At 43.8% G+C, this 12,214-nt stretch overlaps 1 protein-coding gene across 6 annotated transcripts in view; it reads left to right on the plus strand.

Annotated features, from left to right (window-relative positions):
• The first annotated feature begins 2,359 nt into the window (after positions 1 to 2,359).
• PBX3 (PBX homeobox 3) overlaps positions 2,360 to 12,214 on the plus strand; it is a 230,906-nt gene continuing 221,051 nt past the window's right edge. For 4 of the 6 annotated variants that reach the window (XM_065878595.1, XM_065878596.1, XM_065878598.1 and 1 more), the window contains exons 1-2: positions 2,828 to 3,027; positions 3,970 to 4,043. In XM_065878595.1, coding sequence (XP_065734667.1) covers positions 2,828 to 3,027; positions 3,970 to 4,043 — 274 coding nt within the window. Of the gene's footprint in view, positions 2,399 to 2,728; positions 3,028 to 3,969; positions 4,044 to 12,214 lie in introns of those variants that run through there. The other 2 variants (XM_065878600.1, XM_065878599.1) reach the window with 2 other exon arrangements.

Consider the following 12,214-nt stretch of genomic DNA (forward strand, 5'->3'; position numbering starts at 1 on the left):
CTTTATTTGCTTAAGTGTTTCTTTAATTTTATTTACATTTTTATATATGTTGCTTTGCTTACATAACTCATTGTTTGAAGTGGGCTAGAAATAACCATAAATCCCCATTGCTAATTAGGCTCATCCTCATAACTGATTAGTCAAGATTATGAGCCTAGAATGAGGGCAGGGAGGAGGTCTGATAGAGTCACAGGATCATTGAATTTTAGAGCTGGAAGAAATTTAGAGCTTCAGACATCTTTCAGATAGAATTCCGTGGTTTTACATCTTCAGCGTTGGCAATTATGAAAGACTGGCTGCTTGCTCTTGCTCCTTTATGCAAAAATATATGAAGATTTGGTGACAGCTTTTGAAAAACAAGTTAAGAATAAAAAGGAGGTCCAATCAATGATGACTATGAGTAACCCATAATGGGGGCTTAAAGGAAGAATCAGAAACTTGACACATATATGGGTTACAGAAGAGCCGGGAATATTAATGGACATAAAGGGGCTTCTTCAGAAGTAAGAAGCAGGGATTGTTTGGAACTCCCTCTCCAGCAGCTGTGCAGTTTGTAAAGATTTTAGCTTGCCTTACTGTAAGGTTAGCTATTAGCTTTGCAGTGGGGAGTATTTAAAAGTACACACAACACATGAAGGAAAGAACCTGGAACCGAGTAGCCTGCTTCATTCCAAGAATCCATCTGGCATGTAAAGAATTGCTTGTCCTACATTAAACCCTGCAGAGTAAGAACAATTTTTCATATCTCATAACCCTATTTTTGGTTTCAGGTAAGACAGCTTACTGAGTTTGGGGAAGGAACAAGAGGACTTTTCAGAATCACCTAACCAAAGGGCCCATCTAGGGTGAGCTCCATGGATCTTAAATGGGGAAAATACGTTGAAAGCTCTGTTTGGGAAATTAGGTTAAGAGGAAGCTCAAGCGTCCACAAGCGGTGTAAGTCTAGACCCCCAAATAATGTGAGCATTTAGTCGTTTGTAGGCAGAGTACAATGGAAGAAAAAGTGTTATATATATGACAATCCGTGGCTGGAGTCACCAACATTAAATGACTCATGGTGGTGGGGTAAATTGATAAGCAGAATCCAGTCTATCCTTAAATAAACATATCTTTGTAATAAAGAGCTCAATTTGCAGCTTTGGTCTATATGGAGGCGGTTAAAAGCAAACGCTGCGGAAGGAGTGGTCCCTGGATTACCAGGAATTGCAGAGTGTGTAAAAGGTTGTAAACCGTTAATTAGTCCTGGATGTCAGGCCCTTTCCCTCCTCCCGGATCCACTTCCCTCTGACACATCTTCATGTGCTCCTCTTTCAAGGGCAAGTGTGTGTTACTCATATCCACTGAGCTCAGGCATGAAGCATGCGGGACAACGGGCTCCCACCTTACCTGGTCACCTCTTGAGGGACAGCGCAAGGCCAGCGCGCTGGCGCCAACTCTGAGCAGCGACCTCTCGGTTACTATGGTGATCGCGGGATGGGCGGGGCCACCATCCGCTGCGTCCCCGCCTCTGCCCAGGACTTTTCGAACGCTCCAATAGGGACAGCCCTTTCTTGCCTCTGTCCCGCCCCGTTCGGTTCCGAGCGCGATTCGATTGGCCTGGGACGGGCGGCCGGGAACCCTGAGGATACCACCTCCCGTCGGAAGAGCCGGAAAGTGTACCAGGCGCTGTCCGAGGCGTGAAGCTCACGGCGCTGTGGGGAAGCACATGGTTGGCCTTGGAGCGAGTTGCCCCGTGTCCCGTCCATAACTCTTGGCAGCCATGACTGCTAACACTAGGGAGCAGGAATCGGGGTGTGGGCACGTTTGCGGGCCGAGGCGGCCCATCCCGGGTGGCGAGGACGCGAAGAGACTTGAGGATCCGGTGGCGCGCTCTCGGGCGCAGGGGATCAGAGGCCAGAGGGGCCGGGCCGAAGCCCGGGGGCGGTGCCAGCGACGGCGGCGGGAGGCGCAAGGCCCAATGAGCGCGCGCACCGCCCCCGGGGGCGGGGCGTGCAGAGCACTCCCCCGCCCTCCCGCTTGCCCCCGCCCCTCCCCCCGGGCGCTGGGGCCGCAGTGAGTGAGTGGCACTGGCAGCCTGTCAATCCCTCAGCCGAGCGGCCTTCGAGCCCGGTCCGCTGGCAGGGTGCGCGGCTCCGGCTGTGGCGGCGGCGACTTCTTCCGCCCCATCAATCTGCTGTCCGCTCCGCGCACTGCCCGCCGGGGCCCTCCATCGGGCTTCGCGTACCCGCAGCGCCAGTCCGCCCGCTCCCAAACTTTCCTCCTCCGCTCCCCTCGGCCCGCCCGCCGGCCTTCTGCGCCGCCGCCCGCCGCCGCCGCTCCCTCCCCCGGGGCCGCTGGGGCTCGGATCCCGCCCGGCCGAGGCGGCGGCGGCGGCGGCGGCGGCGGCCGAGGGAAGGGAGTGCGCAGACTGGCGCGGGGGGCGGCGGGCGTCCCGGCAACTCGGCTGGCGCTGAGGAGCAAGTTGAGCGGGGCTACCCGGCGGGGCGCGCGGCGGCGAGGAGGCGGCGCGGCGGCCGCGTGAGGGCAGCGGGCGCCGCTGCCTCCGCCTCCGCCACCGACGCGGAGCCCGGCGCTTCCGCCCGCCGCTTCTCCTCAGCCTCGGCGGCGGCGGAAGCCACACCGGGCGCCCGTCCGCACCGCCTCAGCCGCGGGCCCCGCCGGCCGGGCGGCCCCCTCCCCGCGCGGGCGGGGAGCGCGCGGCCGCCTCCCCCTCCCCCTCCCCCTCTTTCTTCTCCTCCCTCGTCGCCGCCGCCGCCGCCGCCGCCGCCGCCGCCTCAGCCTTCGCCTCGGCCGCCGCCGCCGCCCGCTCCCGCCCGCGCGCGGCGGGATGGACGATCAATCCAGGATGCTGCAGACTCTGGCCGGGGTGAACCTGGCGGGCCACTCGGTGCAGGGGGGCATGGCCCTGCCGCCTCCCCCGCACGGCCACGAAGGGGCGGACGGCGACGGCAGGAAGCAGGACATCGGCGACATCCTCCACCAGATCATGACCATCACCGACCAGAGCTTGGACGAGGCGCAAGCAAAGTTGGTGTCGTCTCATTAAGCATCTTTTGTGTGTGTGCGGGAGCCGGGCCCGCGGCACAGTCGGGGCCGGGGTGGCGCCCGGGCCGGGTCCTCAGCCCGGGGCGGGGAACTTTCTCCGAAAACAGGCCGCCGGCCCGGGCCTCGGGGGGACTTGCCTTGGCGTTCCTCGACGCGGGTGGGAGTCGGCAAAGTTGCTCTCGGGGCGCGGGACGGACTTCGTGCCGCGTGGATTCTGTGGGTGTCTCTCACCCGCCCCCCTAGTCAGGCCCTCTGGCAGCCCGGCCCCCTCGCACGGATTCAAACCTCCCGCCTGGACCCGGGTGCACGCCGCCGCGAGCGGGCCCCGGGCCGCACTTGAGGGAAGTGCAACTTTCTCCTCGGCCCAGGGTCCCAGCGCCCGGCTCCGCTTGGCCGCGGGACGACCTCGCCGTGCGGGCGGCCGCCCCAGCCTGGGCGCTGGGCGATGGGCGGTTCCCCGGCGGGTCCGGGCGCGGGCGGCCAAGTTCTCGGGAAGGGAGGGCCGCCTCGCAAACTTTGCCGAGCTGTCACCGCCCGCTGGCCGCAGCCGGCCGGTCGCCCGCGCAGCGCCCGCTCCCCCGGCGGAGGGCGGACGCAGGAGCCCCTCCACGCCGTCGCCTCCCGCGGGTCGCCGCCGTCTGCCCCCGGATCGCGGCTCCCCGAGCAGGTTCGCGTCCCGCGGTGGCCGAGACTGCTGACTGCCAGGCAGATGGGTCGCGCTTCGTGCGGGCTGGAGCTTTAGCCGCCGGAGGTTGTCGGCTGTCGCTAACTAGTCAACTTGAGTTTCGGTTGGCTTGCGGTGGTTCAAAAGAGCCTTCCAAAACAGGGGGCCGGAATTAAATATTGGGTCTAACTTAAAGGAAGGCGCCATATTATTCCATAGGTGATGCTAATACCTTTGTGTTTTGCTATTTGTTTTTTAAGGAAACATGCCCTGAACTGTCACAGAATGAAACCCGCTCTCTTCAGCGTCCTGTGTGAGATCAAAGAGAAAACAGGTAAGACGCTGCGCCCCGCAATGGGCCCGGAGACCCCCGAGGTGGGGTCCGAGCTACTCCTTCGACTCTCCAGTTGAGAGCTGCTGCTTTTGGGCACCGCCATCTTTGATCATTCTTTCCTTCCCACCTCTTGATCGTGAGAAAAAACTGCAATAAATCTGGAGTCGATTTCTTAATTCCGCTCCTTGTGTAAAATGAAGTGTAGATGCGGACGGGTCTGGGTCGCAGTCCCCAGGCGGCCACCCCTGGCTGCAGGCGGGGAGAGGGCCGGGAGCGCCTGCCACCCTTTCCTGCTCCTTTCGCCTTGTTTGTATGTCAGTTTTTAAAAGGAGCAACGGGAGACTGGATGCCAGGGACCGAGACCCGGGGAGAAGCATATTCCGAACTTTGTTTTACGTAGCCTTAAGCTTCGGTTCCACAGATAGAAGAATAGATGCAATTGAACAGACCCCAGTAGCATGTTTGAATTAGTGTTTTAGTTGGGAATACTACTTTTAAGAAGCGGGAAGGGTAATGATATGTTTAGGCATATACAGTGTATTTATTACATCTATTAATACTTTTATTAAATTTTATGTTTAAAGCCATTACATTGTAAGCATACTTAATATATTTTATGAAGTAGAAAAAGGTCCACAGGTGCAGGTTGAGCAATTTTTGAAGTGTTCAAGGCAGGGAATATATGAGGAGACAGCTTTTACAGAAGTGCTGGAATGAAAACTACAAATACATATTAGACAAATTTCTGACAATTCATTTCAACTTAGTTTCCTTGTTAGACTTTTTAAAATTGAAGATATTTTAGTCTTGAGGTGATAGTAGCGACTCAAGTGGAATTAGAGATTTAATCTAGATGTTTTAGGTCCTATTTGGCGTTATCTTCCCTGTATATGGTGAACAAGTTTGTGTGTGTGTGCGTGTGTGTGTGTGTGTGTGTGTGTGTGTGTGTGTATGTATGTATGCTGGGTATACAGTATTATAAAGTTGCCATTTTTTAAGTTGGCAAGAGAAAAGAAGAGAAAGTTAAAGTCTAGGCTATAGCAGTGTTTAAGTGGAGATATTTAAAAGGTTAAATGTGATTGTGTTTAAACTGAGTGTACAAATAATAGCACACTGTATATAATTGTTAGTTGGTAGGAGAGTTGCCCTCCTTTTAAACAGATTTTTCACCCTGCAATTCTATTCTGATCCTAAAAGTAATCAATAAAAGGTGAGGGGTTATTGCTGTGTATTAAAATATATGCTAAAACCATAATTAACAACAAATATTGAGAGCCTTAAAGAGTGCTTTTCCTGCTTTTCGTTCACATAGTATGCATGGTTTCTTAATGTTGAGTGATTGTTTTTAAGATGTATTTTACATTTTGAAAACCACAGGCATTTAAAATTACTAACTTTTACTCTGTTGATTTTTAGCTACCTTTGGAAAGCATTGTGATTTAAAACATAGCTAATTTTTATCTGACTATAAAATGAGACATCAAGCATTAAATCTTGAAGATTCTTAGTTTAGAAGCCTAAAAGTGCGTAATTCTCAGTAAATTATGTTGCTTAATGTCCAAGGGTTTTCTTGCTATCAGGGCTCCACTTCAGTTTCTGCTGACAGCTAATCACTGGGGTATTGACTATGTTGTGAATATTAAGATTGATTCAACTTTATACGGCTTTATGTTACTCGAAGAGGGGATTGATGTCCCTCCCCTCTCACCCCCTCCTCATGATTTGTATTTATTATTTTGCCTATTTAAAGTTTTGGCCTAGCTAGCTTGAGAACCAAACCCAGCAAACTGCTTTTCTTGTTTAGACGTTTAGCAGCAGGCAGAATTCAATTAGGAAGCGTAAGTCCTCTAGTTGCTTATTTGCACAAGACTTAAGTTACACCATTCTGAAAGGAAAGTATAGTCAGCCTCATGTCAAAGGTGAGTTACAAAAAAGAAACAAGCCTTTTCAGAGTCTGGGATTACTGGCAGAGAGAGCTTTGGCAGGGCGCTTGCTGTTTAAGAAGCAAGAGGTAGCTGACAAAAGAAATTTTTGTGTTTTGAAAATTGTTTGTGAGGCTTTCAGTGATAACTTGTAAATTAGATCCTCTTATGGTGCTTTGGCCAGCGGATCCAAGTTTGCACGTTATCTCTTTTGTAAAAGCCAACAGCCGACAAAGAGTAAAGGCGGCTGTCTTGGGCAGAGGCATCTTCCTGCCAGCCTCTCTGAGCTCAAGAGGGACGGGATTTAAGTACTGAATGATTGATGGGGGTGAAGCTCTTTCTCTGCTTTCCTTTCTCCCCTGCTACCCATAGCTCCACCTCACTCCAAAACTAGTCTTAGAAGGAGACAGGGACGCTGGGCTCAGAATCCTTGATTTGAAATAAAACAGCTGTGTAGACATTAGTGTTACCGAAGCAAAGAAACTGGGACAGCAAATTCCAGGCCTCCCCCCACACCCCAAATCTGTTCCCACAGTCATGCTTTGGAAACAGTGAACTTATAAAATAAGCATTGTAGGATATAATGTATATTGCATAATGCTTTTTAAAAAATCATTTTATTAAATCTAATAACATAGTATCCAAAGATTAATTCTCTATAACCTAGAGAAAGTTTACCTAGTCATTTGTAATAGAAACTGGGAACATTACGTGATGACTCTGTCCTGCACAATAGAGGGGTAAGGGGTTGACTAGTGGGGAGATGGGGGGTAAAGCTGTCCTTTCAGTGGATAATGTCATTTCAGTTATGCTTTTTCTAAAATAAGACAGAATCATTAAAAAAAAATCCACGTATTTGTAGATCTGCCCAGTAGATTTTGAGGTTTCTGATCAGGCAGTGAGCACTGCAAGTTCTGATGCACATGAGGGATTTAGTTTGGAAAACGTCTTTTTTCCCTCCTACCAAATAAGAAAAGGTGTTTTCCCTTCTGACATATAAATGAGTAATCTACCACAATTATATTTTTTTCTTGTTCAGAGGTAGGAAAAGTATACTATGAGATGCTTGCTTTTTCTTGAAAATGTGTTCTTTCATAAAATTTATCATACAGTTATTTTGGGGCAGAAATATCTGTCATTGTTGAATTTTGGTTTTTATGCATTTTGAAAGCACCTGAAAGTTACAGGCTTTAAAACAAGATATTTGTCCATTTTAAACTAAGTAAGCAACCAGTGAGGTAATTGTTGATATGTTAAGATTTCTTTCTCTCTCTCTTTTATTTTAGCCATATTTTACCATCTATCTATCATTAAATATCCGTGATGCTATGAGGTCTCCTCATCTACATACTTCTTTGGGGGCATTCCCTCACATCTTTCTGGCCACCTTAATCTTGATTGTTGAAGTACCTTGTGAGAGGATTCCATCCTCATAAATCTGTCTTCTTTCCAAAGCCTTTAATTATGAGAGTTTGAATGAAGGAAATGGCTCTTTTTGAGAAAAAAATGTATTTAAAAAAATTTAAAATGAAAGTTCAACAGTATATAATCTGAGTCATATTGTTAAACGTTGTGTATTAAAAAAAAAATCAACATAACCTTTTCCTTTCTAAACGGTAGGTTAAAATACTCCACATTGATAGCTGCCAACCAAACTCTGATTTATTGCCACCACAAATCCTAAATAGCATTCATTTACTAGTAATGTCTAATGGCATACATGATGGTTTGCCAGATTTGTGGCCTTTGTGAGGCTTATAAGCAGGACTGACTTGGGAAGATCATAAAACTTAATGAACTTCTCTACTGCAGGAGGTGTCCGCAGGGGAAGAGAAAGGCCTGCTTGCCTGGTTGGACTGGTTGAAGTATTTTTTATGTTTAAGGAGAAGAAGGAAATTACTATTAAAAATGCTTTCCTTTTAAAGGAACCCTCCCTAGAAAGAGTCATAAGGATTTTACATATCAAAACTGGATCAAGAAGGTAGCTTATGAGTTTTTATATGCACTTAGAATATGATATATATGATTAAACCTTTTATCTTTACTGCTGTAAGTGTGACTAGCTTTCACAGGGGCAAGGCAAGTACTCTCAGTCAACACCTCTCTATTTAATTCTGACTCTAAAGGTTTAGAGACTCATGGTGTCTTTCTGGTCTGTTTTATTTTAATGCTTCAATATAAAAATTTGTTCCTTTTTCTTCTTCAGTGCCATGTAATTCTTCAATTCCCAGTGTATAAAACCCAAATATTCCATCAAGTGAAAATTTAACAAGAAAGGTGAAAACTGTTATATGTGAGTCTAAACGTTATATATGTTGCGTACATTCTTTTAATTTGCTCTTGAGATACTTCCAATATAGTTATCATTATTTGTTCCAAAGTTTTAAAAACAAATGCACTGTTCCATACATGATTCATTTTTGTGAACTTATTTTCTAGTTTTAAAAAACTTTCTATTATGAACAACTTCAAATGTAAAATATACATAGAGAAGAGAAACTTGAATCCCCATGAACTCATTGCCCACCTTCAGCAGTTAGCAACACTTGGCCAATCTTGTGTTCTCTGTAACTCCTACCCTTTCAAAATTATTTTGAAGCAAATTTTAATGGACCTTTAACGATGTAAATTTCATATCAGTTTTAGGCATTATGGCTTGTTTACACTGGAAATATTAAATGCTTTAATGGGAAAAAATACAAAGTTTATCTTGGAAATGTCATAAATTGTATTGCTTTATTACAAATTTTTCCTCAGAGCAGTTTAAGAATATTTTTTGTTTTCTATTTTTATGGATTTGTTTAACTTACTGGAGCTTTTTAAGGAAATTTTGAGGGAGGATGTAAAAGAGTGATGTTTTTCTAACTTTCTTTACTCTTCCTCTCCCATCCTTAGAAGACAATACATGTAATACGTTCATAGACAACTTAGAAAAAAAAAATCTTACTTCTCTACTGGTTTGGAACTTCATGATCTAAGGTATCAAGCAGGTATTATCTTTAAAGTATGGACCTGTCTTCCAACCCTTTTTTTTTTTTCCCCAGTAAAAGGATATTGAACCCTATTGTCAATACTAACTTGATCTGTGCAAGTAATTCTTTCATGCCTCAGTTTTAGTGGACTTCATTTTATTATAGATTTGTGTAGTTCTGGTTTTTATTTGGGACTTTACTATGTTATTTTATTATACTAATTTACATAATTTTATTCTGAATCAGAAGTATATTAATACAGTGGCAAAGGAAGCCTTGCCTTGCCTCAAAGAACACATTGGTTCACTGGCTTTCATAAGATATATGTGTGTATATCTTTCATGTTAGGATCCTTTTCCTTTTAATTAATTTTGCTTATACTTTTAGATTTCTGTTTACAAATTTTGTAAATGGCTACTTCCAAGACATTTAAGTTTAATGTTTTATTTGAATTATGTATATTTTGATAGTCTATGGTGGCATTGTGTAGGATGAAGTTCCATGAAGTATGGCTATGAAGAATGAAAACCACATTTCATGAACCACACCCTAAATCAGTCATCACTTTATTTGGTACTCATACCACTGAGGTATCTATTCAGAATAAATACTTAACGCATCAGCACCAAACACATCAAGTTAAATAAGGATTTTTATATTATTTTTCCTCTATGTACACGTGAACAACTTTAGGTATTTATTACTTCAGTATTGACACTATGAGAATTATGTTTTATTTGTTTTCTCAGCAGTCTTGTGTTTTAGCCATTTATCAGTGTGATCAGCATGATTTAGGTAGTAACTAACAAAGCTTGCACACCCCCCTCCCATGTTGACCTTTTCAAGCATTTGCTCTACTTCAGTAGGCCATTTGAGTCTTTACGTATGAAGAGAGTAAATAATTTATATCACTATGTAGTGTGAATTGGTCAAAGTTTTTTAGATCTGGCTAAAAGATTTTTTACAAAGTTATAGAAGTTAATCAGACACACAAATTGCTATCCACAGCTATGTGATAGTGTTATATTTAGCAAATAAATTAGCAGGAAATGCTTGAATGAGCCTCTGGAAGAAACCCCATCTTTTTATATACGTTTAGACACAGAACATATTTGAAAATAAATTTCATTAATCTTCAACACTTGATTCTAATTACCCCCTTTGTAGGCAGAATAGTAACCAGAATCTCTTCTTTATTGTTATTTTTAAAATAGGCATATTCCATAAATATAAGATGTTTGTAGTTTTTGATAGTAACAGTAGTTTGCTTTGGTACTAAATTTGAGTGTATGTCTAGTAAAAAAAAATTGGTGTGATAAGATGTGTTAAGTTGAATTGACATAGCATTTTTTTTTTTTAACTGACTATATCTACGTGATAGTAACTCATTTGGACTGAAAACATTTAAAAGTAATTATGGATAAAAATCATTGTTAAAAGTTTTGTACTTGTTTTCTTCAATTTAAGTGCTTTACAAATGTTAAGCTGTTTTGAACAATAACCCTTTTTGTGTGATCATATTAATGAGAACTTGGTATACAATGTATCCTTTTAATGCCGTTGTTTCCTCACAATGTTTAAACCATTATTTGGGAGACTCAACATATGTTATGGCAAAATGATTTTTTGTTTTGTTTTGTTTTATGTGATACATCAGTTTTCAAAGCATATTTCTTATGCATCACAGTCCAGCAGGTGGCTTTTTACATTAAAAAATTAATAAATTTAAAAATCCCATAAAAATTTATTTCAAACTCAAATTAACTGAGAATGTCAACATTTTCTCTGTTTCTATATTAACATTTATACTAGAACAAATGGTTGCATATAGAAATTATCTGCAACATAATCTAAATTAAGATTCTAAGCAGGCATTACAGATGCTGGTAACTTCGGCAATTATCATTTTGTTTGGTGAACAGTAGTAAAACAGTGTGCGGTAAAAGTGTTTAGAGAGAGAGGATAACTAAATTGAACAGTTTTGCAATGCAAAGTGGTTTGTGGTGTTTTTGAGGATTTCTTGGCTCTCTCTTAACTGCTATTGTGAGCCTGGAGCAGATTTCCCCATTGCTAATGCCCTAGAAGTATTAATTCACTTTGATATGCTAATTAGAGGGCATTATGCAAGAAATGAGATTAAGTGGCAGCATGAAGCCATTTGCCTGTCAGTAAATTGAGAGCTTTAGCATCAGGAGGAGCTTTGTGTGTTTTTTTTTTTTTTTTAAGTTTCTCTTGGTTTTGCATATAAATAAAATTGATTGAAAGGTCTCTAGAAGCTTCTAGAACATTGGTGGATTTCCCCTCCATGATTATTTAGATGTAATATTAAAGTATTTTTCTGCATATTAACTGACCTAACTGGGGATAACAAATACGAAGTTTTCATTGTGTTCTCTATATATGAAAGTATACTAAGAACTTTGTGTCATCTAGTCTTTTTTTTCTAAAGCCCAATTTCAGCAGAATGGCTAGTGAACTGTTATCACTTCTTTTCAGAAGTGTAAACTTGTATGTGTGCTTATGCACCCATGTCTTCAGTATAAACTGAACTTCATAAGAATATTTTCTTCATTGGAAAGGATGAAGAAGTTGTTGAATGGGGCTTCAGGAAACTATATTAAATGAGCATTAAGACTCTGACTTAAGTACCTAATTCTAATTGCTGGGAAGAATTAGAATTACTTTTAAATTCTGCCCTTTACACAACCTGTGGAATTTACATTTCAGCATATATCTCTTGTGTTAAGATTACTATATTATTTGATTTTCGTGTTGAAGATGGAGTTTCATACTTGATTCTGATTTTGCTTTTGCGGTTTAAGCCAGGCCTTTGATTTTCTCTCTATAAAACTACTATGTGATTTCCTATATATTGTGGGGAAATGCATGAGTGAATGCTGGGTTAGGAGTGGTGGATGGGGAGGAGGACAAAACTCTGGGCCTGTGAAAAAATTAAGGTTTCCTCAAATATGGAACTTCTACCTGTATAAACCATGCTAGGGATAGAATTTCCAGACCCAGGCTTAACTACAATCTGAGGTATGGTTAGACAGGAGAGGGTTTGGATCAAGCATTCAGATTGAGGCTTGCTTCTAGCGTCTGAATTCCACCACTGTAGCTGTGCCTCTAGACCCAACAAACCATAACTCCTCTTCAGAGCCGTATGGATTATTTAGTCACCACAGCTGCCATGCATACATACTACCAAGGCTGGCATCTCCTCCGAGTGCATGTATGCTGCTTGTTAATGTTAGTGGGAGTCAGGAATGTGCACACA

Source organism: Phocoena phocoena, chromosome 6 (assembly GCF_963924675.1).
Source record: "Phocoena phocoena chromosome 6, mPhoPho1.1, whole genome shotgun sequence".
In the NCBI taxonomy this organism is placed as follows: domain Eukaryota; kingdom Metazoa; phylum Chordata; class Mammalia; order Artiodactyla; family Phocoenidae; genus Phocoena; species Phocoena phocoena.